The 24,910-nt window shown below is 42.3% G+C and overlaps 1 protein-coding gene across 1 annotated transcript in view; it reads right to left on the bottom strand.

Annotated features, from left to right (window-relative positions):
- Positions 1–3,932: 3,932 nt before the first annotated feature.
- gfod1 (glucose-fructose oxidoreductase domain containing 1) overlaps positions 3,933–24,910 on the bottom strand; it is a 35,390-nt gene continuing 14,412 nt past the window's right edge. The window contains exons 2-3 of the mRNA XM_026179397.1: positions 11,410–11,603; positions 3,933–11,132 (exon numbers count right to left, since the gene is read on the bottom strand). Coding sequence (XP_026035182.1) covers positions 10,392–11,132; positions 11,410–11,603 — 935 coding nt within the window. The 3' untranslated portion in view covers positions 3,933–10,391. The remainder of the gene's footprint in view (positions 11,133–11,409; positions 11,604–24,910) is intronic.

Here is a 24,910-nt window from a genome sequence, read left to right as displayed (position 1 = left end):
CCCTGGGAGGGGCCTCAGTGTTCTGCTGATTGCTCACACCTGTGGGTAATTAAGCCGGGGACTCATAAGGCCAGCGCACTCAACCTCTCTTCGCCAGATTCTCAGCTAACCTTAGTTGGTGCAGGCCACCACTGTGATTTTGCACACGCTTTGTAAACTACCTTGTCTCATTGTGTGTTTCTCTCACAGCCACGCACCAAGTTGCCAGACACAAATCTCCGCCGAAGAGCTCCAATCCGGACGCTGGACCACCTGACAGTCCCACGGTCTGTTCACCCGACTCACCTGCCTGCCTCCTGCCTCAATGCCAGGAATTTCGGACCACTCACCCGGACCACCCACCCCTCCACGCCACTACAGACCACCCGCAGCAAGTACGCAGTGCTAAGGAAAATTCAGAATGAACAGCTTGCCGATATTCCTCCTGAACCATACCTGAACGTCTGTACTCTATTTACAGGAACTGCTGTTTCCACTGACCAACACCAGATTGCTTACTTAGCCCAGGCTGCTTAAAACCCTTTTGGTTTAGTTGTGGCATTTTGCACTTGTTAAACGCACATTCCAGTTTCCTGTTTATGAACACTAACTGAGAAAATAAACGTTGTCTCTAAAACTACTTCCAGCATTTGAGTCCTTTCTCTTTTGAGGTGGCCTCGGCCGTGACATGAAGTCCTTGTTTGTGCTCCTAAAAATTTTGTACCTAGTGTTATGGAAAACTTGGGTCCACTTGCTACATTTGCCAAACTGTCTATCAGGAACCTTGGTGTTACTACAGGGAGTGCAGAATTATTAGGCAAGTTGTATTTTTGAGGAATAATTTTATTATTGAACAACAACCATGTTCTCAATGAACCCAAAAAACTCATTAATATCAAAGCTGAATGTTTTTGGAAGTAGTTTTTAGTTTGTTTTTAGTTTTAGCTATTTTAGGGGGATATCTGTGTGTGCAGGTGACTATTACTGTGCATAATTATTAGGCAACTTAACAAAAAACAAATATATACCCATTTCAATTATTTATTTTTACCAGTGAAACCAATATAACATCTCCACATTCACAAATATACATTTCTGACATTCAAAAACAAAACAAAAACAAATCAGCGACCAATATAGCCACCTTTCTTTGCAAGGACACTCAAAAGCCTGCCATCCATGGATTCTGTCAGTGTTTTGATCTGTTCACCATCAACATTGTGTGCAGCAGCAACCACAGCCTCCCAGACACTGTTCAGAGAGGTGTACTGTTTTCCCTCCTTGTAAATCTCACATTTGATGATGGACCACAGGTTCTCAATGGGGTTCAGATCAGGTGAACAAGGTGGCCATGTCATTAGTTTTTCTTCTTTTAAACCCTTTCTTGCCAGCCACGCTGTGGAGTACTTGGACGCGTGTGATGGAGCATTGTCCTGCATGAAAATCATGTTTTTCTTGAAGGATGCAGACTTCTTCCTGTACCACTGCTTGAAGAAGGTGTCTTCCAGAAACTGGCAGTAGGACTGGGAGTTGAGCTTGACTCCATCCTCAACCCGAAAAGGCCCCACAAGCTCATCTTTGATGATACCAGCCCAAACCAGTACTCCACCTCCACCTTGCTGGCGTCTGAGTCGGACTGGAGCTCTCTGCCCTTTACCAATCCAGCCACGGGCCCATCCATCTGGCCCATCAAGACTCCCTCTCATTTCATCGGTCCATAAAACCTTAGAAAAACCAGTCTTGAGATATTTCTTGGCCCAGTCTTGACGTTTCAGCTTGTGTGTCTTGTTCAGTGGTGGTCGTCTTTCAGCCTTTCTTACCTTGGCCATGTCTCTGAGTATTGCACACCTTGTGCTTTTGGGCACTCCAGTGATGTTGCAGCTCTGAAATATGGCCAAACTGGTGGCAAGTGGCATCTTGGCAGCTGCACGCTTGACTTTTCTCAGTTCATGGGCAGTTATTTTGCGCCTTGGTTTTTCCACACGCTTCTTGCGACCCTGTTGACTATTTTGAATGAAACGCTTGATTGTTCGATGATCATGCTTCAGAAGCTTTGCAATTTTGAGACTGCTGCATCCCTCTGCAAGATATCTCACTATTTTTGACTTTTCTGAGCTGTCAAGTCCTTCTTTTGACCCATTTTGCCAAAGGAAAGGACGTTGCCTAATAATTATGCACACCTGATATAGGGTGTTGATGTCATTAGACCACACCCCTTCTCATTACAGAGATGCACATCACCTAATATGCTTAATTGGTAGTAGGCTTTCGAGCCTATACAGCTTGGAGTAAGACAACATGCATGAAGAGGATGATGTGGACAAAATACTCATTTGCCTAATAATTCTGCACTCCCTGTATACTGCTTGATCATTCCAGATACAGGCCCTTAGAATCTGTACTCACTCACATTTATCTTCACATCTACACAACTCAAAGGTTGTTCTTTTGTTTCTCACTTTATTTTTGGTATGTTAAGTATGTCTCAATCATATTGGAGTTACCTTGAACACATTTATGATCTGAGATAATGATGAAGTTGTTCCTTACTTGCTGTGAAGCAAACATGTCTCAGGTTGGGTCCTTGTTACCCTGACTCCTTCCTAATCATGCCTCTCACCTCTATTCACATTGCTGGTGGAGGGACTAAGTTGTGAGGAGAGGAAGCTAGGAAAGGAATCGCAGAATGCCCAATCAGAGAAATTAGAAACTTCAAATACACTTCCCTTATAGATGTAAACTGTTCATGACATTAGGTAAAGCTGCAGCTTTCTCCTACCTGCTCTGTCACACTAGGCTGTTATTGCATTTTATTATGGAAATGATACAAGGTTACAGTAAGACTCATATGATATTCATATGAGTCTTACTGATATGAAACTGTGAAGGTTTTGAGCAACCCTTCATTTCTTTACATTTAGCTGGTAGAAATAGGAGTGATGTAAACATACACAGTAATACAGTATAAAAGGTAAAAGTCAGTATTTGGTACGACCACCTTTATTCAACACAGCCTGAACTCTCTCGGTCTGCTTTCTTATCATGTGTTGAAGCACTTTTCAGGACTCGTTCTCTATTTTTCTTGAATCATGTGGCAGCTCCAGCCGAGACTTTTCAGTGTTAAGATTTAGTTTAGCTGATCATCTTTCATACAGACAAAATTAAAATAACACGACACACAGTTTTGATTTGATATTTCCTTCATTTAAGACAGCTGTTTTCTAATACGTCTGCACGCAGTTAGTAATGAGTCTTCTGTTATTAAAAAAAAAAGCAGGAAATGGAAGAATGCAATATTGGTTTAAAGCAGGAAGAGTGGTATTGGAAAACTTGTAAAAGAACCTATTTTAGAAACGTGATTATATACAAGTTTAATCTTGGGTTTTGGCAGCAAAGTAGTTGGTATTGTTTCCTTTGAGCAAGAAGGTCTTGGGTTCCTGTGTCTGAGCAACACCATGTGCAGCATCCACTATAGCCAGCAGAGGTCAGCAAAGACTTTCAAAAAATGCTCAGTAACACAAGCTGGATTTATCATAATACACATTTTCTAACCTTTCTTCATATTAAACACATAAGAGTGACAAATGAAAGCAAAAACAGGAACTCCTTACATGTACAGTGTGGGATCTGCTGGCCATCTTATGCTATGGGGTTAATTGCAGGTATAGTTTGAGTCTAATTGTCAGTGGAAAGGTTATTGCAAAGTAATACAGAATTTCTGTGGTCTTTCATATGTTAAAACCAATGGAACACGTACCTATCAGTGAAATGTTAAAGAGCAATATGTAAGATGGTGCATTCCACGACTGTCATAAAAACACTAAATAACGGAAGAAATGGGTGCCTGGTTCCAGTAGAGTATCAGAGACTTGGAGAATCAGTGTGCTGAAGCAGTCCTGCCAGCATGTGGTGGCCCAGTATCTAACTGAGGAAAAATGAAATGAGAGCCATCGTGTATGTATATATTGTTTATTCCATAGAAACTGCAGCATTAGACAAGTGCTGAAGCTGTAAACCATGTCGCAAACACAAGATCACACTTTATTTTCCCCCACTTTCACGCATTCCCTTAGCCACACACATTCGATCAATGCCGAGCACTGGTGCAGGGAGATTTGCCAGTAAACACTGAAACAGAAGTTACACAGTCACTCAGAACAAAAGAAACTAAACAAAAAAACAAAACATTACAGCAGGGCGTTTATTTGTGACACCAACTGACCTCCTTAACGGATAGAAAATATAAATTATTCCTACAGCAAGTACATTCTCTCTAGTAAGACCCATAAATATGCGTTTGAGAGTTCAAATTACAGTATCTACAGAGGTCCATGCATCCACGATATACATACAGAACAATAAATATCAGATATAGTCACAATACAGCATCAAAATGGATATCTGTGGAGCGGGAAGCAAGCAAGACACGGCCAGAGTCAGCTGTGGAAAGGCATTCACAACCTGTGAGTGTACGGAGCGGCCTTTGTGCGGCTGTGAAAACAACAAATAAGATGAGCGGGAGGTCTGCAGAAGCACCAGTGAGCTTTTCCTCCAGGCTTCAACCTGGCTCACGATAGAAAGGGGAAAGGGAGGAAAAGGGGACAAGTGAAAGGAGAGATTGATGCAAAGTAAAGCAAATCAACTTTCTCAGCAGTAGCTGAAAAAAGGAACCTCAGAGGGAGGGGAGACCTACAGAGGAGCGAGTGTGAAAGAATGAGATGAGAGGGGTCAAATCAAGACTTAGTTTTGGCAATGTGGGATCCGGCTGCGAATTAACAGTCTCCGAGTGTATGAGAAGCATCTCTTTGAGGTTTTCACCTTCACCTCCACCTCCTTTCTCGCTCTTTCTCCCTCTCAGCGAGCGAAGGCCTTTCCTGAGCAATGAGTCAGTGAACGCTGTCGACGCAGAGACAGAGCGGTTCATAGTCAGACTGTCAGCAAACGAGGCAAAGTGCTGGAACCGGAGCACCTCTTGTTTTGTGTTTAGGTTTTCTGCAGCGTCTTTCTCAACACACAATCGGGCCATCCTGACAGGCGGAGGAAAAACCAACAAAATTTGTCATCAGAATGAAAAGCAAAAACACTCAGTGGTTCAACTTAGAAAAAAAAAGATAAAATCAGTCAACAGATAAAATGCATGACATCCTCACACTGTGCCGTATCGGCTCATTCACATTCCTCATTAAATATTCAGCGCTTCAGAAGCCACGTATTGCCTCGTGTGTTTCAGACTGCTGCTCACTGCCTCTCCGTTCACAGATGAAAGCTGGTGGAGACGCTTTGCTAATGACCACTAAAGCCTTGTGATGTAACAACACTCATAATGACTTCTTCTCTGATTCACTGTTTTTTTCCCCTATCCAGCATCTAGACTGGCTGAAATGAAAAGTTTTTGCTGTATCCACTAACTGAGTCTCTGTGAAGGGCCATGGCTCTGTGTGGACATGAATGAAACCTGCACTCACCCCTACACAGATAAGCTTCAAACACATGAAGAGCTCAAGAAGGTCTACTTAAGTTTATGGGTCTTCTGACCACGGAACACTAAATATAGCTGATTTATTTCTAGATGAGGCCCAGGCTGATCTAAAAGCACACTGAATCTATTTGTGCAGAGGCACTAAAACCTGCTGAAACAATGTGAGCTTGTGTGAGCAGGCAACATACACTAATCAGCCACAACATTAAAATAGGTGCAGTAAAACACGATGAGTATTTTAGTGTAACACCTCTAGGAGACTTTGGCTCATGGCACGTGTACCTTTGACATCACCATCAACACTGTTACCTAGCATAGAGTATAAAAGATGGATATGGCAGATGTCATCCACTGATTTGCGAAGCCTCGAGCTGAGCGTTGTCAATATTTTTATGACACCGCAAACTTAAATATTAATGACTTGTCAATCACTAGGTAGCCCCGCCCTAAAGGATTCCCTGCGTTCTCGTTTTGTTTTTTAAACTCTACTAAGGATCGTAATATTTGTATTCAGTAAGACTCGACAGCTTTAAGGCACTTTTCAACTGGCTTCAGGTTTAGGACCTGGAAGCCACATCTATCCTTTACAGTCTATGATGCAGATCAAGCTCCCTTCCATGGTTGTTCCAAAAGACATCGACTTCCTTACAACTATCACAAATCCTGCCTGGAGCGTGATCCCAAGAACTGAACCCAACCCCAAAACTGCTACCACTAATCCATTCATCAGGGCCCCACCCTGGGGGCATGGTGGCAGCATTGGTAAAAATAATAGATACGTGTCACAAATTCTTAATAATTAATTAGCACTTTAGAGATTCAAAATGTTCTAATAATGCTTGGGAGGTTTACTGGAAAGAGTCACAATACTAATTATCAGCAAATTGATCAGCACAGCCAACTGCTAACATCTACGTAGTTTTGGCTTTAATCAGTCGTAGTCAGGCCCTCGTGTAGAATACGAAGGCTCATAGCTCTGCCTTTATGCAAATTCCAAATCCTATGTCTTAAGGTGTTGCCTCCTTTGAGATGTGTCCTCAAGAAAGTCTGAACTGATCTGAAAAATGCATTTTCCATCGGAAGAGATAAGCACATAAAGTATTTACTTGTGCAGAAACAGGGAGGACTCACAAGAGAATCCAACTGGAAATTAACCAGAAATCACACTCTCAGATCTTTGACTGCACCAAAGTGCACAGTCACACAGGACTTTACGAGAGTGCATAAGGGCCAAACAGACCTGCAAATAAAATGCTACCAATTAAAGCAAAAACGTCAGATTTTACTGCAATAAAAGTTAACCTAAGTCATAAGCTGCCTTTAATATGCTGTAGGTGTTATATTTAGCCTCCAACCTTTCCCTCCCTGTGTGCGTCTATCTATATTTAACCAGCGAGAAAGGCAAATCATTCACCTCCAGCTGAACTCAACAGGGACAAATAAACAACCAGTTCTACTCCAGCAGAGAGCTATAAATCAAACAGCAGTATAATGAGTTAAAGGCCATATCAGTGGGGTCCTAAAGACCTCTCCTTTTTCCTATTAAGTGCCTGCTTATCTAGTGTCTTCTTCACAGTCGACCAACCCTTAGGTTCATTTCCCCAAATCTGTGTTGATGGTAATAAACAGACAAATTCAACTCTGAAGAAACAAGTCTAACTTCTGTGCATGTTCTGTTTTTTCTTTACATAGCTATATCTTGTGAGCTTAACTGACAAAGGGGGGAAAGTCTATATGCAGATTTGATAAGGCGTTTAAACACGGGGCAATATTTTCCCTGAAGTACTGAGAGGCAGCTTATCAGTGTCGGACTCTGCGCTTTTCATGCAAACTATTTAGGCAAAAGTGTTTTCTGGTTCTTCAATTTCTGTTCTGTGACATGAGGGGTTTTAAAGAGGGCCTGGCCTCAGCAAAGCACTAAACAGTAAACAATAAAAGAGCATGCACTGACACTCTATGATCTATGAGTTCATGGGTGACGGTGTAGTTGTGCTGCTTTCTGATATAGTGCATTTAAAGAGAAAACATAAAGCTTTTCACAAGAGACTCTTTTGGTCAATATCCGATAAATGGAAATAAGAAGCTGAATGCTCCGAAGGCCTCAGTCTGCTGTTAAGCTCCCACAATAAGCACTGCAGGTCAGTCAGTGGAAACTTCAACATAGAATAAATACCCTAACATTCATCCAGACATGTTCCAGTTCCTTGGTTTGTACAAAAAAACAAAAACAAAAACCCCCATACAGTACTGATTTAATTCTTTAGACAAAAGCGTATTGTTGCTTCATATTATTTTTATGTACATTTTCAGTAGTCGTTACATATTTAGTATTTCAGCACAGCTTATGGATAGAGAATGCATATTAAAAAAAAATCAATCTCTTGGCTTGTGGGTTGGTGTTATTCCTTCACCTGCGTCGACTGACGTTAAACTTTAAGTTCAGCTGTATTTGCTTTCATCACTTTCTGATGGTTTGTTTCTGTTTCCCGGGAAGCTGGGCTGTGAGTCACACACCTGCTTGTTATGTTTTCTGATTGGTGGGTTAAACTGTTACGTGCATTAGTCGAAAGCTGATGAAACTTACAGCATACATTTCTGCTTACATAACAAGTCCAAAGCTGCATTTGCCTTTGTCCAGATAATAGAAAGCTGTATGGAGGACTGGGGTTTGAATTAAGTTCCAGTTAAAATATTAACCAGTGTGGGGGCTTGTAGTAATATAGATTGTTCTGAACTGCAAAAGATCAAAAATGTGATTGCTTTCGGGCATTTTGAAACTGCTTCACTGCCACTGCTCATCTCTTTTCCAGCATTGTTGCTATTTACAAAGCAGCAAACCGACATGGACAGCTTTGAAGCGCAGCTGACAACGTCGCTGCAGTGGTTCCTGCCACGCTTACAACTGTTTTAAAACTACAGTGTAGCTAGAGCATAGTCTGATGTGCACCTTCAGAGAAAACAACTGTGGTTGGTCTGTTTGGTGTTGATGGTCTGTGTAAGCATAGTTTACTGATTAGCTTCCTCACTATTCTAATGCAAGAGATATTAATCTTCCAATGTAGGCGGATGCCGTTTTCATGTTTTCATTCCTCTTGACAATCCGCGCATAAACTAAATAAATAAGTTAGATTCAATCTTGGCAGCAGACCAGTGCAGACAGCGCTGTCACCTACTACGGCACTGGCTCTATAGGGGTTCAAAGCAGGACTGCAAGTTAAGCTTTAATTGCTTTAATTGTGTACTGTTTGGTATGGCTTTATTGTTGTAGTCTTCTACAGTACCATAACCCTTTTCTTAAAGTTGCATATTAAAACAGCCTTTGAGTTTCCATGTCAATGGACCAATTTCCGTAATACTCTTTAGTCTTTAGAGCACACTGGTGACATAGATATCAGTGGACTGAAGGAACCTTGTAGTTCCTTTAAAAATATGTATGGCAGCATACAGTGTGTTTGCTGCTGCTGGAAATAAGGTCAGTGAGAGCGGTGAGAGTGACGCAAAACCAAAACACTGGAACATGAGCTAAAAGAGGCCAAAACGCTGGACGCATATCTGAACTGTTCTTTTTAAAAACAGTTAATGTAAAAATTTGATGTAATAATTGAAAGCAGGGATCAGTGGGTGTGGGGCCAAGGGCCACAGACACTGTACTGTAGTTAGGAATTATTGACAGATGGATTAATGCTACTGGGTTTGATCTTTAGGCCTATATGAAATTTTTCCAACAATGAGAAAAAAAACACAAAATAACACCAACCTTAACACTTTGAATAAAAACTTTTTCTTTTTTTTTTAAAAATGTAGTCGCCCACACTTTGCTACACTGCTTGATTTACTGCAAGTTCTCAGTCTTACTTAAGCTCTGGGCAGACCACACGGGCTTGCAATTAGTTTGCAGCACTGATTGCACAGAAGTGTGCGAATGAAATCTGCACATAGCTTGCAAACTTACATGCAAGACTGTCTGCACTTCAGTGCCACATGAGATTAAGTCGCTACAATGATAGCATAAAACGAGTCAGAGTACCGCTACACTGACCAACCACGCAGGTGATGCACAGCCGACTGGAACTGCATAAAGGCATACCATAGTTTAATCTAACCTTTTATTTCAGGCTCAGAGAGAAACTAGTGCCCCTTCTGCCTGTTTATATTGCATATGAAAACCAGAGTCCTCTGGGACCCCCCCCCCAAAAAAACACCAGCCAAATGATTGATTCTTTTTTTCTCTTGTTTCACACACATAGGAGAAACATACGGAGCAGACAGAGCATGACTAAGAAGCACACTGACTTGTTTTTTTTAACATTCACTTGGTAAAACTAGTACTAAAAGTACTTCAGATTACAGCAACAACAGACTGGCACAATTTTAAAAAAAGACTATCGTTCTTCCTTGGCAGTCCTTGTTCAGACCCACAGTGTAGGGCGTGTGTCTTTCTAGACCAGTTATATAGAAGAGAAGGAGAAACAGGAGGCACAAATAACTGTTTGATCAAGCAGCCAGCAGGGGTGATGAAAAGCATATGAAATTGCAAGTATCTGTTGGTGAAATGGGAACATTAGAAGGCGATCCCCACTAGCCTCCTACTGATCGACCAACTAACCAGCAGGTAGTTTCACTCCCTGATATGCCGCCACTGTAGGTCCTTCTGTTGCATGAATTAGCTTGATTTAAAAGTGCATCTCCCCGCAGGGCTTAAACCTGCTGCCAAAATGAAAAAAAAAAAAGCTTCTTTATAAATAAAGTTCTGATTATTTATCACATTGCTTTTCCTACCGCTGAGGACGGGAAACCACAACTCTCTGCACGTCGTCGTGTAAAGCCTCTGTAACAGTGACAACACAAATTTCAACACAAAACTGGAATCCGGCAGCTCTGTGAAAAAACTTCCAACAATGCCGCTTGAGCGCCACCATGAGTTTTAAAAATGCTAACAGTAGAGGGACATCCTACTCCGCCGCATGGCCTCGCTGATCAGATAAGCTGGGCTGACCTCTGGTTCTTCTGTCATGACCACAATGTTCTGCCACTCTCCGCACTGGTTGGACTTCTTAATTGTATCCACCACACACAGAGCATATAGGCAATCCTCAAAAGTGGCAGCCATTGTCAGGGGCCTCCCGTCCCACGTCCGCCGGTCATCTTGGTCCTGGAAGGCCTGCCGCACAGCCTGGATCATGCGGATCGTCCCGGTGAGGTAAGGGGACGGAATGTCACTGAAGGCCTTCTCCGGCAGGGAGGCCTTCTCGAGAGGCGTGGTGTCTTTGAGCAGGAGCTCAGGGCCGCCACCACTTTCTCCACCGCCACTGTTCTTCTGTCCATACAAGTCTGTCCCTGTGACCGTTAGCCTCCCGTCAGTCCCTACAACTATCACCTCCTGCCTGAACTCTCCGGGGACATTGAAGTTGAGCGTGACGGTGCAGCAGGCGCCTCCCTCCAGTACCATCTGGAACGTGCAGAAGTCGTCACTGGTGATCTGGCGGATGCCCCGAATGTGGTCGGTCTGTTTAACGAAAGTCTTGAGGAAGCCGTGGACTTTGGCCGCACGCTGGCCTGTCAGAAACGTAAGCAGGTCAATAATGTAGCTGCCAACCGAATGCAGGCCACCGCCTCCCATCAGATCATCGCAGCTCCAGTTGTATTTTTTCCCAAGGAGGCTACCACTGTGGACCTTTAAGACAAAGAGGATAACAGGGGAGGGAGCACAAGTTTTTTAGATTTTATTATGGCTCACTTGACTGTGATCAGGAAAAGCAAGAATGAAAAGGAGATAGTTGGGTAGCATCTGGGATCAAATCACCAGGGTACCACCAGTGTCTTGTAGCAACATTGATTCTTTGCTATGCCGGTGCTGCTATAACTCAATCTAACATCGAGATAAAAGCATAAGAAACAATTTGTATAAAATGTCTTCACACAGCAATAAACAGAAGTAGTTCTGGTCATACCTGGGCCTCACAGACCAGAAGTTCTCCGACGTAACCTGCCTCCAGCAGCTCCTTCATTCGAACAAAAGCTGGCAAGAAACGCAGAACATTTCCCATAATGCTCAGCAGCTTGGGGTAGTACTGGGCAGCTGACATCATTCGGAAGGCATCCAGAGGCGTGGCGGTCCTGTCGCAGATTACATTTTTGCCAATACCTTATAAAATAAAGGAGAGACAACGGGGAATCAGACATGCAACCTTGCAACTTATTGTACTAAAAAAGCCTGACAGCTTACTTGAAATGTTCAGATGAAGGAAGAAGGTGGAAGAGAAGAGACGGAAAGAGAGAGAGTGAGAGAGTCATAATATCCTCTTGAGCATAAAAACATCCCTTCCCCTGAAGAAACAATGCAAAGCTGCTAAATGTGGTAACTCCCACAACAACTGGCTCAAGATGTCATGAACTTTCAAGTAGTTCCTATCTGGGTCGTGAGAACTGTTAGTGTAAACTGCGCACCAATGGTGAATCCATGCAAAAAGGCAGTTTTGCAGTCTATATTATTGGCTCCACCAGCCAAACCTAATGAAGATCTTCTAAAGTCACTAAAAGCCATTTAGATGGGCTGCTGGGGTATTCCCATGATGTATTGAGTGGTAAATGGCCTGTATTTGTATAGCGCTTTTACTAGTCCCTAAGGACCCCAAAGCGCTTTACACATCCAGTCATCCACACACTGGTGATGGCAGCTACATTGTAGCCACAGCGGCAAGGCCGCCGAACAATGGTGCCACCGGGCCCTCTGACCACCACCAGTAGGCAACGGTTGAAGTGTCTTGCCCAAGGACACAACGACTGTCCGAGCCGGGGCTCGAACCAACAACATGCCAATTACAAGGCGAACGCCCAACTCTTGAGTCACGATCGCCCACATCGAGTGCATCTTCTTCAGTCACCTTTTTCACTCACTATGTGTTAATACACCTCTTTACATTTAATTATTAGTTATTATTAATCTCTAGATCTCTTCCAAAGTGTGTTTTTGTCCTGTCTTTATCCACCTAACCGCCCCTCCCAGTGGGTTTTCTCTGTATTATTGGCTTTACCTTAGAATATAAAGTGCCATGAAGCAACTGTTGTTGTGATTTATTAAATAAAAAGTCAATTAATTTGAGACGTTGAATAATTGTTGGCAGGCATGCGTGATATTGCAGACATAACCATGGTGTACAGTAAGACCACACAGCTCACAGAGGTTTAGACAGGGTTCATTTGCATTACTGGATGCCTTATGGTAGAAGAGAGGAGAAAGACCGTGTACGAAACCCAATAAAAATCACTTCCAGCACATCAAAAGGCCCACTGGTGGCAGAAACACCCGAACACAACCAAGATGTGAGGCTGTATGTCTGTCCTCACATCACCGTTATAGTGATGGTACTGCAAAATATGCTGTTGAGGAGTAAGTTGCTTCGTACTCATTGATTTGTTGTTCAGTTTCTAGGCAGACGAAACAGAATCAGGCCAAGCACCAATTTTGCCTCGAGCCAACAGTTCAAACAAAATCAATTCTGAGTGACAGAAAAGAGACACCCCCCCCCCCCCCACCCCACCGCAAAACCCTGAAATCTGTCTGCAAATTGCAATTGATTGTCAAACTGGCTCTGAATGACAAAAACATTGAAACAGCTGTGCTGTTCTTTACTACATCTTTGCAAAGAACATCAATGTTAATCAATAACACTCAATACTGTACAAAGTATAAAAAATATCCATCATGAGGACGCCTTGAATGCATACAACCAGTGCAAAGCAGAAGTAAACAGTCTCTGTGGCCACAATAGTAAATGATGAAACATACTGTAGAACAAAGTCAACATAGTGACACAGTATAGTTCATAGTATACAGAAATCTATATAAACTTCAACAGAAGCCCATCTTTGTTTGCGGTGTGGCCAGTACCACAAGGTTCTTGTAAAAAAAGCCAGTTAACTTATATCTTTTTGTCAATGAAGATAATGTGTTACATTCAATTTCAATTTTTTATGTGTATGTTTTTTTCATGTGTAAAGACAGGTAATGTGAATAGTAATCTACATTAACTAGCTTAAATGTTCTAGGTTTTCACAAAAGATGCATACAACCACTGACAGGCACAGGAGCAGAAACGCTGCTTCCTCTAACCTTTTCTCTTGTAAGACCGGTAAATACAAAACAACGGCTGGCCTGTTCCATATTAGAAAAACTCTGACTGACCACACGTGGTACCTGTTGTACTGTTTTAGTTTGATAAGAATAAAGAACTCAAAGAGGATAACTACAGACCACTGTACTGAATAAAGGTGCATTTTTAAATCCATTTGTATTTGTAAGTGAAAGAATGTGGTATTTTCTCTGCACAATCATGCTTATGTCTTAAAACCTTTGACTGACTGGGGGGGTCTAAGCCTCCCACTAGTGTCGGGCTGTTGCTAAGGATTTATTTTGACTGATACGCTGACACTGAGCTGTTCTCGTGGCCACTTCTGCCACTGTTAGCTTAATGCACTGTAAATGCTCTAGATTCACACTGTCAACAGGGAGTCAAATAATAAAGGATATGTACACACAATCTAAAAGCATTGCTTCACATACTGTACACATTCCTTGAGCCCTCAGAGTGTGAAAAGCTTCATAGTGGAGTCCCGGCTGAGGCTGCCTGTGGGTGAACTAGCAGTTTTGGAAGTGAACTTCAGCTCCAATTAGCCAGGTCAGGATATTAATCCCTCTGACCCAGTTCTGAGGATCGCTAAGGGAGCCCCCCCCCCCCCACCCATTACCCAGCCACTGTGCACACACACACAAAGCAAAAAATATTTACCCACGTCCCCTTCGTCTTGGCAGCAACACACAGAAACAGATACAGGAAAAGACACACTGCCTCGGGTGAGACTCTTCAGGCTAAATGCTAAATGTTCTTGATGGGGTATTTTGGTTTTCATATGAAGCACTAGCTTGCCTAGTTACAACACAATACAGAACAATAGAATACAAACAATACAAAAATGACAAAGAATACTGGAACTTTTTATACTGTTATTCTTATGGTTGTGCTGTCATGCCAAACTAAAGTGTGACCTTTATGGAGATGAAAAGCGGCTTCTCTTCAGATCAGCAACGACCTTTCGTTCCTTGTCTACAAAGCTCTGAAAGGTCGAGCCTGGCTTAGGCAGGTCAGACTGATGAGTCAGGGGAGCTACTCTGCTGAAGTGTGACTCAGACAGTGAGAGGACACATCGTGTGTTTGCGCAACAGATTATGGATGCACCTGAGCACAAGGTGCTATCATAGCAATCACTGCAGTAAACCAACGGCTGGGAGATGAAATGATACAGCGCTAATGCTGTATTTGGTAGACCAGAATTAAAAGTGAATAGAGGAGCGTGAGAAGAAATACGAGTGCAGAGCACAGAGCAAAGAGTACAAAAAAAAAGAAGAGGAGGACGATGGGAAATGGAGCGAAAGCAATTGTAAATTTAAGAAATCACATGGGAATCCCTTGAAAGATGGGATGCCAAAGAAAGATACAGTGTCATCAGTACAACTAGGCAGGACTTCCAAGAGTAAACAAATGGCACTCGAATGGATAAGGATTGAGGGTAAAATACAATACTTTGTGTACTTACAGCAGTATTGTGGGCCATATACAGCTCCCCGTAAGGGACCTGAAGAGCTCAATTTAGTGGGCGATCTATGCTCCAACACTCAGTTGTGAGCATTGGGAAGTGAGAAATGTTGAGTTGATGTTAATCTCTAGACATATCATCTCTAGACAGACGTGCTTCCTTTCTGCATCTGAAATTTTTGTTAGTTACAGAAACAACAGCACCAAGTAATACCTAGTCTAAGGGGAAACCCTGAGATTAGGTGTACTGGTGCAGCATATGGGAAGGAATTAATGAGGAATTAATTAGAAATAAGAAACATAATAACTTTTTTGTCAGACAGACTTAGACTTCCAACTGAATTTATCAAGACGCTTGATGTAACCTAACATTGACTGTTAACAGCCTGCTTTGCTCTCAATTTGTTTAACAAACAGCTCATGTATAAATTCAATATATGATTTTAAATTGCTAAGTTGATTGAGGACATTACATGTAAGCTTTTATTTCCAGTTTATCTATTAGTACATACCAAGTAGTCCTGATCGGCATCTGCACCTTATAGCTAGCAGACACAAACAGCGGAGTGTTATGTTGAGGTGCTCAAAAAATTCATTTGAAATAAACTGTCACTTAAAAAACCCTTACTCCGTTTATGCTTGCTCCTCTTCTGTGCTACTAATTAGATGTTCAAGCACTGTAACCCACTTTACACCTGCACCATGAACACATCACAGATGTACCTTCAATGGAAGCGACACCAGGATGCCAGACATGAAAAATGAACTCATTCGACAGTAATACGCACTGACCTGCCTATCAGATTTAAGTGGTCATTAAATTAAGGTGTTCTGGATTATTGGAGCCCTACCTAGGATGTAACAACTGGGATAAGTGCAAATTCTGACCTGCTTGGTTGCCACAGGGCTGGTAGGAATCAGCCTATAACCTGCCTCTGTTCCTGATGCCATTCTGTTAAGGCTGCTTCTCTCCTGGCCAACCTCGCTTTATTGAAATACTGTATATTGCAATTTAGCTGGTCTTTGAGCCTTCAGTGTGTTAACAGTGGTGGTTGATAATCTACTGGATGTACAGCTAGTAAGCTTCTTCTTTTTCTTAATGTGTGCCACATGTGAGATCAACAGTGGAAAATATCCTTAGATATACGGTAGGTTTAGTGTAAAGGCCTGACGCTGGGAGTTAGGGTTGGTCGAATAGCTACACATAGCTACAGGATTGGTGGGGTAAATTGAAGCTCAAATCGCAGGTAAAGTTCCTGACCCAGTGGGAGAGCAGTAATGGAGCAGAAAAAACCCTTGAGCACAGAGGCTCAGTCCCTTAGCATCAATAATTCACATATAAGACTTATCTAACCAACAGATTTAAAGGCAAAGAGAGAGGAAGGCCCTGCATTAGAGGGGAAAAGGACAATCACACTCCTATAGATATGACAAGAGTATTAATAGATTATAAAGAGGCCAGTAATGGGGATGCATCATTCTTTACTGTGTAAATCCAGACAATGTACCATGGAAGCAGGTATGCAGCAGGAGCAGCAGCATTGCATAAGAGTCACTGACATTTTGCAAAGCAGGTTGTACAAGACTGCCATTTTTTAGCTTTCTAGGATTAGAAGCTTCCTTCAGTGAACAGTGGTAGCACGCTTCCCTCCAGGTGCCTTCAGGTACACGCTCCTGACAACTTGCCTAACAAATCAGCCGACCTCACAGACTGAAAACACACCCCATCGCCTCACAGACCTGACGTCCAAAAAAGAAGTAAATTGCAGAAACGTGTTCCTGCTACAAGCTGGAAAGGCAGAAACACCACCCAGCAGGTGACTAGTTTTAATTTATTTGCTCGCACATATTCTGATCATGACCCTCTAGTGAAAAACAAAAGTTAATTCCTTAATCTCATTGCAGGGAGAGGAGAATGAGGCAGACAGGGGCTTTGTAATTAATTGGACGGAACAGATGAGTCACTGAATCTTGAATGGATGAGCCATGTGCAGCATGTTAACATCGTTACAGCAATAAGTATGAGATCGTGTACAATCAATTTTAACAGTGCAACCACTGCAGCAGTTAGCAGCAATTTCTACTAAGTTAACATATGCAGAGAAAAAGAAAAAGCATTCAAAACATGTAGTTCTTGTCAGTCATACATAGGGATGGGTATCGAAAACCACTGTTTCAGTTCCTTGAAATTGTTTGCCATTTTTGCAAACGATTCCCTTATCGATTCCAGTCGCCCTGACTGACGTCACCACGTTGCGGAGCGTCATTTACCTGGCAGGAAACATGGCGGCTCAAACGCTCAAAAGTTTGGTTATACTTTACGAGAACGGATGACAACAGGGCAACTTGCAATACTTGCAAAGTAGATACTTCATTTAAGGGAGGAAACACCACGAATATGCAAAAGCATTTGCTCACAAAACACGCGATCGTGTTTTTAATTCTGCTCCGGACTCGTGAATCTCAACCCAGCAGCAGCGGTAACGTTTGCACGTCCTCTCCCGTTAATGCGGCAGGCAAATAATCAACTAACAGTGCATATTATGTTAGCGCGATCTGCCTTATTACAAAACCTGCCATTACTGTGCATTTAGGCCACCATGATGAGAGAGACAGACAGAGTCTGGTTCAGATGCTGGCAGTTCTCGCTGCAGTCTACCGGTAGCGTCTCCTTTCAGGCCAGGATAGACGAATGTCACCGAGCAGTGACTCAGTTTGTGGTAAAAGGCTTGAACCCATTTGCCACAGCAGATGATTTTCGGTAAGTGAATGTGTTTAATTGTAGGCAGGGACATTTCTGGATATTCTTGTGTAATTGCTACAGAATAATTTATGTTACACTTTGTTATTGCTACAGAAGAATATTTATTTTATTATTTTACATTTACAATTTTTTTCCTGGGGACCCTGTGACACCCCATTGAAGAGCCGTAGGCTGTGGCTCTCTTAAGATCTCACTGTTGGGTTTGTAAGGCCATGTTACTCCTAAATTTCTATCTTGTTCAAAGAGAAGATATAAATGGTAAAATGGTAAATGGCCTGTATTTATATAGCGCTTTACTAGTCCCTAAGGACCCCAAAGCGCTTTACATATCCAGTCATCCACCCATTCACACACACATTCACACATATAAAACAAAGTTCTAAGCTAATCGACCTTAGTGTTCTCCTTTTTTAAAAATAAGAATCGATAAAGAATCGAAAATGGAATCGGAATCATGAAAATCTTATCAATACCCATCCCTAGTCATACACATAAAAGTTGCTGAATTTAAAACCCACTGTCCTCTGCATACACACAAAGCATGCGTGACTTCCTGCAAGTTCTATTTATTAAAAACAGGATGTGCAATAAAGATGGTGACATGACAATTTTACAAACTCCTGTAAAAATCCATATACCTGCATGTTTACGCTTTACTGTCCACGCAGTATTGATCAAGTGCCAGCTGTTATTAGAAAACTTTACTGGTGCCAAAACAAACAAAGTGCATTAGGTGGAGATCCAATTAAGTGTTTATTTAGTCAAACTAGGCCATGTTTATCAGTGTTGGCTTCATTTTTCAGCCCCAAGAGGGTCCCACTTGATCTGGCCCCTGAGTTCATATATGGCTTATATGGAAACTGTTCACTGCTAACTGTTCATGTTACTTGTTCTATGACATTTACACATCAAAATATCAAAAATTACAGTGACAGTCTTTAATTCAGCCAAATTACCGCAATGAACAAGCGAAATTCTAAGTCTTGAAGGCTGTGATTGCTTCAGGTCCTGTAAATATGATTATTTTTGATATTCTTCCATTTTGCTAAGTCAACACTGGCTGGACAGAGACACTGACAGAGGAATGCCAGGATAGAGAAAGAGAGAGCAGCTGCATCATTACAAATGAAGGCCAACTTTCTCCAGTCCAGTGCTCCTCTCTGCTCACTGCCACACACATCATCTGGGCCTCTCTGCACGACTCGTGGCGTATCCTACAGGGCACCAAATATTCACTTCAGCAGACACACAAACACAGGGCACAGCCTTGAAACACGAGAGGGAGGGTATGAGGCTGTGTGTGGTAGAGGGAATGCTTTCATTGCATGAGATCTCACACCTCCACTGTACAGGAGTGGCACTGCTGAGGAAGGAAAGGCTGGAAGTGTTGGCTGTGCAGGAAGGTCAGGCTGGGTTTAAGTGAGGGCGAGGCTCACTGACTTGCTTTTGATGGCAGAGCAAATACTGATCAGCAACACTGATACAATAAACTTGACTCACCAGCTGAAGAAATGGGGACAAAACCAGACTACAAGACCAGAGTTCACATTTAAATCCGCCTCTAATGCGGCCCTGTGGAAACAGCTGGAAAGGAAAACCAGGTGGCTCGAGAAGGATGCTGAAGGCATCATTGCAACAGCCAACACAATAGGCCCTCCGCCCGAGGAAGCCAGAAATAGGAAATGTAGGGGAACCAGTCAGGAGAAATAGCCATCTGCCACGCTGTGGCACGCACGTGCTCCTGCAGGGCGAGGGTCACAATGAGACGTGTCAGGGAGGAGCTTTCTACATTCCTATCCACTGATGAAATCGATATGTAGTAAAGCAGGGTTCACACGCAGCATTAGCTGGTATCATGATGTGTTTGAGTAAACAACACAGATTCTCTAAAGCCAGTATTACTATTCTCAGCATCTTTGAAGCAGTTTGTGCCTCACTGAATGGTTCTTCAGCACCAAACAGGAGCAGACACTAGGCAAGGCAGGCCAGGCTCATCTTTCTGCTCAATATTCCAAATTAAATTTAAGTTAAAGCAATTACACAGCAGAGAGGGGGTGGCAACAGAGCCCAGAAACAAATGGAGAATTAGACATTCTTATCAGTGTACACTGTATGCTTCTGGCTGGACATAAAGCAAACAAAAGCCAGCTGTCTGCTCACTAATTTGCTGTTTTTTGTGTATTCACACTGTGAAATTAGCATGTCAATAGTGACCTTGATAGCAGTGATGGATGAACGCAGCACTGTTTGCTCTACTGCTTTGGATTTCAAATCAATCTGCTTCGAGTCCAGAGGAGCGCAGTCACTGTTTAATGGAAACAAAATTTGGTAATATTTGGTGTCTGGTTCAAAAATGTTTAAAAGATCAATTTTGTTTCCTAACCGATTAAGAGATGCACGTTTGATTTAGCATATTTTTATACTAACCCCAGAGTCTGTGTGTTCCCTCCCGTACACCACTACACAAAAGAACCACTACCTGTCTACTGACCAGCGTTATCACCTTCTTCCTTAAACAGCTAGTGGATAATCTGAATGACATTTCAGTAGGAAAACTTCCTTAAAAGGGTGTGTGCAAACAATGTCAACTGTTATACAAGATAAGTGTTAATGAGTTGATGTTTGGTGCAGTTTTTTGTTAACATGTGTACACAAGCTGCTATTTACTGAGAGCTTTGTATTCTCCAAGTGGACGTTTATTGCAACAAATTATCGGTTATGGTTTTTAAATCTATTTTCTGTATGCCAAAGATGTCAAGTGACATTCATGCATTTTACCGCTGATGTCAACTGATGCCAAAATGTTCATTTCTTGTGTATTATAAAGTATATAATGTTATTTAATGCATTTTTTTACAGTAATAGGCATTAAGTTTGGTGTCACCTTCTTGTCAACTGCTTTTGCTTGGAACTTTCCAGCTAATGCAAAGGCAGGGGGCATGTGTGGATGCCATATAACTTTTTTAACAAATCCTGGAGAAGCCCCAAACACTAAACTGCCTTATTTAAGATAATATTTATGCCAAACAGGAGTAAGAATTTGGTGGTGTTCATAGTGTTACGAGTCATGGAAAAAGCACACCTGGGGAGAGTACAGCCAGCAGATGGATAGGAATGATAAAACACTAGGTATTGCAACACTAAGTCCATTAGGACACAGTACAGCTATGAATGATAGGAAGCATTAGCCTCATTCAACCAGCTTTGGCCTCAGCTAATGCCCTTGAATCTCAAGGAGTTTAGCATCCCTAAATGTGCTTAAGTGCAGCTATTAACCCCAGCACCAGCGTGGCCCTCTGGCAACTGGCACTCCTTTGACTCGTAATCAAAGGAGTGGCTTCCACTAAAACCACAAGCACTATGGGCATGCATTAAGGTTGCTGCTGCCCATTGATAATGCAGGTATATGCAAACAGAAATGGCCATCCATACAATATGTCACAGTTAGCTAAATATTCCTACTGTGCAGTGATAAAAATGTATTTAGCACAAACAAAAAAAAAGTAATGGCAAAATTAGCCTTTATGTTTACCTCGGATCACAAAGAGTTTGCACGTGTCTGTAGTTGAAGAGCCCCCCCCCCCCAAGTTCCTCCAGGGTCTAATTAACTGCTGAGCTGAACGGCTACTTTTCCTCTCTCACCACATCCTAATCAGCACACTTCCCATCATGGCTCATGGTAACATGCACAGCTGAGACAGATAAAACAAGCCTGACAGTGATAGAGCTGTCTCCCAAAGAAGCACCTCTCTGTTACATTTTGCTTTCAGAGCTGCCTTAATTTACTCTGTAGGTCAGGCAGAAGACTACCCAGACGCACATGTTTTTCCTCATGTAATTGCCACTTTAAGCTGGTTGGGCTCATTTACATATAAACAACTGCTTGCGGTCAGGCAAATATCACTTTAAATGCTTAGTCATGCGTACGTGTCAGCTCATTAGGTACAGAAAGAAGTAAAGTCAGACGACTTGATTTAGAAAAAAGCAAATAGAGGACTACAAGGACTGCAGTGAGCAAACCTGCTGTCCTCAATAATAAATACGTAACTGACTCTTTGTCCCAGAGAAGCTGCTCTTAGGTGGCCAAAGTAACTGGCATTTAAAGCAGCCTGGGACAATGTGACAGAATAATGCACTAAAAATGTAAACGTGCTATATGTTAGGGTAAAGGACAGATGCCATGCATGAGGTAAAAGACACATGTAACTCTGCTGTTACTGTGTACAGTGTCTGAGAAAATATTGCCAAGTTTGAGCTTTTCAGTTCACAATAATAAAAAACAAACTGCATCTTCCAAAAGGATCGCACTAACAGGTGAGCATGCTAGAGTGGCCGTTTGGAAGAAGTCAGGCTTTGTCAAAACAAGAGGTGAGCTCCAGCCCTCCTTTCAGTTGGCTTCATTCAGAGCCATGAAGGGCGTCTTTGTGCCAGACTGAGCTGCTGTGAAGTGAAAGGAGGAGGCGACAGGAGGAAGGTCAGAATTGTAATGAGCAGCAGTGAGCTAACAGTTATCGTAAGGGACCCTGTATGGAGCACATGACAGCATGTGATTGTTAATGAGATGACTTCTAAGCTTATTACTTCTATATTGTGGGAAAAAAAGGGAGCGGGGAAGGATAAAGTCATTCCATAGTGAACTTACACGTCGCTGAAGACCCACAGCTAACGCTACATAAGGAGGCAGACAGCTGTACCATAAACTGACACGTGAGTAAAGGGCAGTGAGCAATCATTAGTAATCATTAATGTCCTGAGATGCATGGGCGGGCAAGTGACTTAAGGCGCACGCTAATTAATTGACACGTTTTGATGAGATTGCGTTCACAAGAAAGACGTTCCACTATAACCATTATCACTGGAGAGGGATGGAGGAGGGAAAACACTTGGGCCAAGCAGGACTGTCGTCATGGTGATAATGCACCCCTCGTATCTGCCTGTCATCTGTAAAAATAAGGCTCTATTAGTTCCTGTCTCTTTCAGGTACCCGTCTCCTAAAGGGCACTTTCTTCTGATTGGCTGATTTGTGGAAGCCTGCCAAGGAGCAGGCGCTGCCTCGTTCTTTTGCCAAAGTGTTGGCACAGTGTTGTAAAACTACTAAAAAACAGTGACTGTGGCAATCTCTCAAATCCAGCCAAGCATGCTGGAGACTGAATCCAAACCAGAATTAGAAAACACAGCACAAACATGACAACGATTACTGTGGAACTTTGTTACACACATCAAATTACTGCACAGGTAACACTGTATCAAAAGCTGTATAGAGCAGTAGCTACATATGTCCCTGTTAAAAGGAGTAAATAAAAATATGTTACATTTCCTGACTAAAGTAACAGAGCTAGTTTTTTTTTTTTTTTTTGCTATTGGCAAGCAACTGTGTATTATCTCACTTCACTTGATTAATTGGATGCTGGAATACTTAAAACAGCTAAAATAATACTTAAGTAGTGCATCGTCTTGCAGCGATAACAGTCCTTCTGATGCAGCTTGTGTTAATTTCTACTCAGTAAGGGCTCAATTTAACTAGTAACATATGAACATGTGAACAAAGTGCTGTCTGAAGAGGCCCCTGATCAATGTGACAACTTCCCCACACATAATTCTGCCAAACATGTCACTTTAAGTCTCAAACATTATTATTATTCGTGGGTCACTAATATCAAGGGGAAGTCGTGTTTCCCGTCTCCATAAACAACAATTGCTTGAAACATAGCCCAATTACAAAGTAACTGCTGAGACGTGACACATAACGGTCTTAGAACCTGCAGTCAAAGACTCTAAATCGACAATGACGTTACATAAATAAACAGAGATGACCTCCATCAGCTGAGACAGACACACTGCCTTTTGAAAGATCTCTTTTTTTTTTTTGACCCAGTTGAATTTGGCTGGCAGTCTCCTGGCTGCTTTGGAAGTCATAACTCACTATGGCTGGGTTAACAGCAGACAGGGCACCGACACAATGCTTCATTCATGCGCCTTCTGGAGTCGTGAGATAAACGAGGTCAAAAAATGCAAAGCGCTTCTACGATGACTGTGCAGAGAACAGACATCGCAATGCGCCGCAGAAGAACATCAATGGTCAATAGGCAGGTCTGTGGGACTGGCTGAAAGAATGATTGAGCGAGATTGTGAAACATCGTGAACTCATCAAATTCTCCCCAGAGATCCAGATGTGCAGTGGTATGCAACTGCACAATGACACATCTGTGATTCTAAGAAATCCAAAAGGGTTGTAGCGGTCAGTGTAATTTAAATAACAGTGCTCTACTGTACGCAAAATCACCTCCAGTATTTGCATCTTTCAGTCTGATCACATGGATCATTTGCATACTGTGACAGAGAACAGTGGCTCTCAGCTTCTAGGCTTCTCACTATACTGGGGTAATGTGTGAACATATCATTGAAGCACCTTCAGCAGCAAACCTGAAGCCACACCTCTGTTTGAGGTGCCTTCCACCATATGCACATGAATACATGCATTATCAAAATGCCATATATTGTATAAAAAAGATGCATTCAGCCACCACCGCCGCATCCATTTTGATCTCAAGTGTTTTAGTCACGTACATAATGAGTTTTGATGAAAGGGATGGATCTGATTATGCAACACATAACACTGCATGCCCATACAGTACTGACTTGGCATTTATTTTCATACAAATGATCCAAACAGTAAGTAAATAACACATTGTATTGAATATGATACAGTAACTGGGTCCATATACTCATTAGAGAAGTATTTACTGAGGTCAAAAAATAAGAGATAAGAGATAAGATAAGATAGAACTTTATTAATCCCTCGGGTGGGTTCCTCTGGGAAATTCGACTTCCAAAAAGCACAGCAAGTAAGGCTCAGGATAAATTCTCACAGACTTCTATGCAAACCGACGTCTTTTTGCAACCGAGTAGTCGCCCCCTGCTGGGGAAATGCAGGTTTAAGGAACTTTCATGTTGGCTTCACATTCAGAACCAGGGACAGTTTTTATTTTAACTGCAGCCTACAATCAACACTCATTTCTGGCATAATAATAAGACTTAAACCCTCTCTCCCAGGAGAAAGGCCTCTGCTTAACACATAACACCACTTCTTAATTT

This window comes from Astatotilapia calliptera, chromosome 9 (assembly GCF_900246225.1).
Source record: "Astatotilapia calliptera chromosome 9, fAstCal1.2, whole genome shotgun sequence".
Taxonomy (NCBI): Eukaryota; Metazoa; Chordata; class Actinopteri; order Cichliformes; family Cichlidae; genus Astatotilapia; species Astatotilapia calliptera.
The sequence above is the reverse complement of the archived record's forward strand: the minus strand, read 5'-3'. Positions and strand labels throughout refer to the sequence as shown.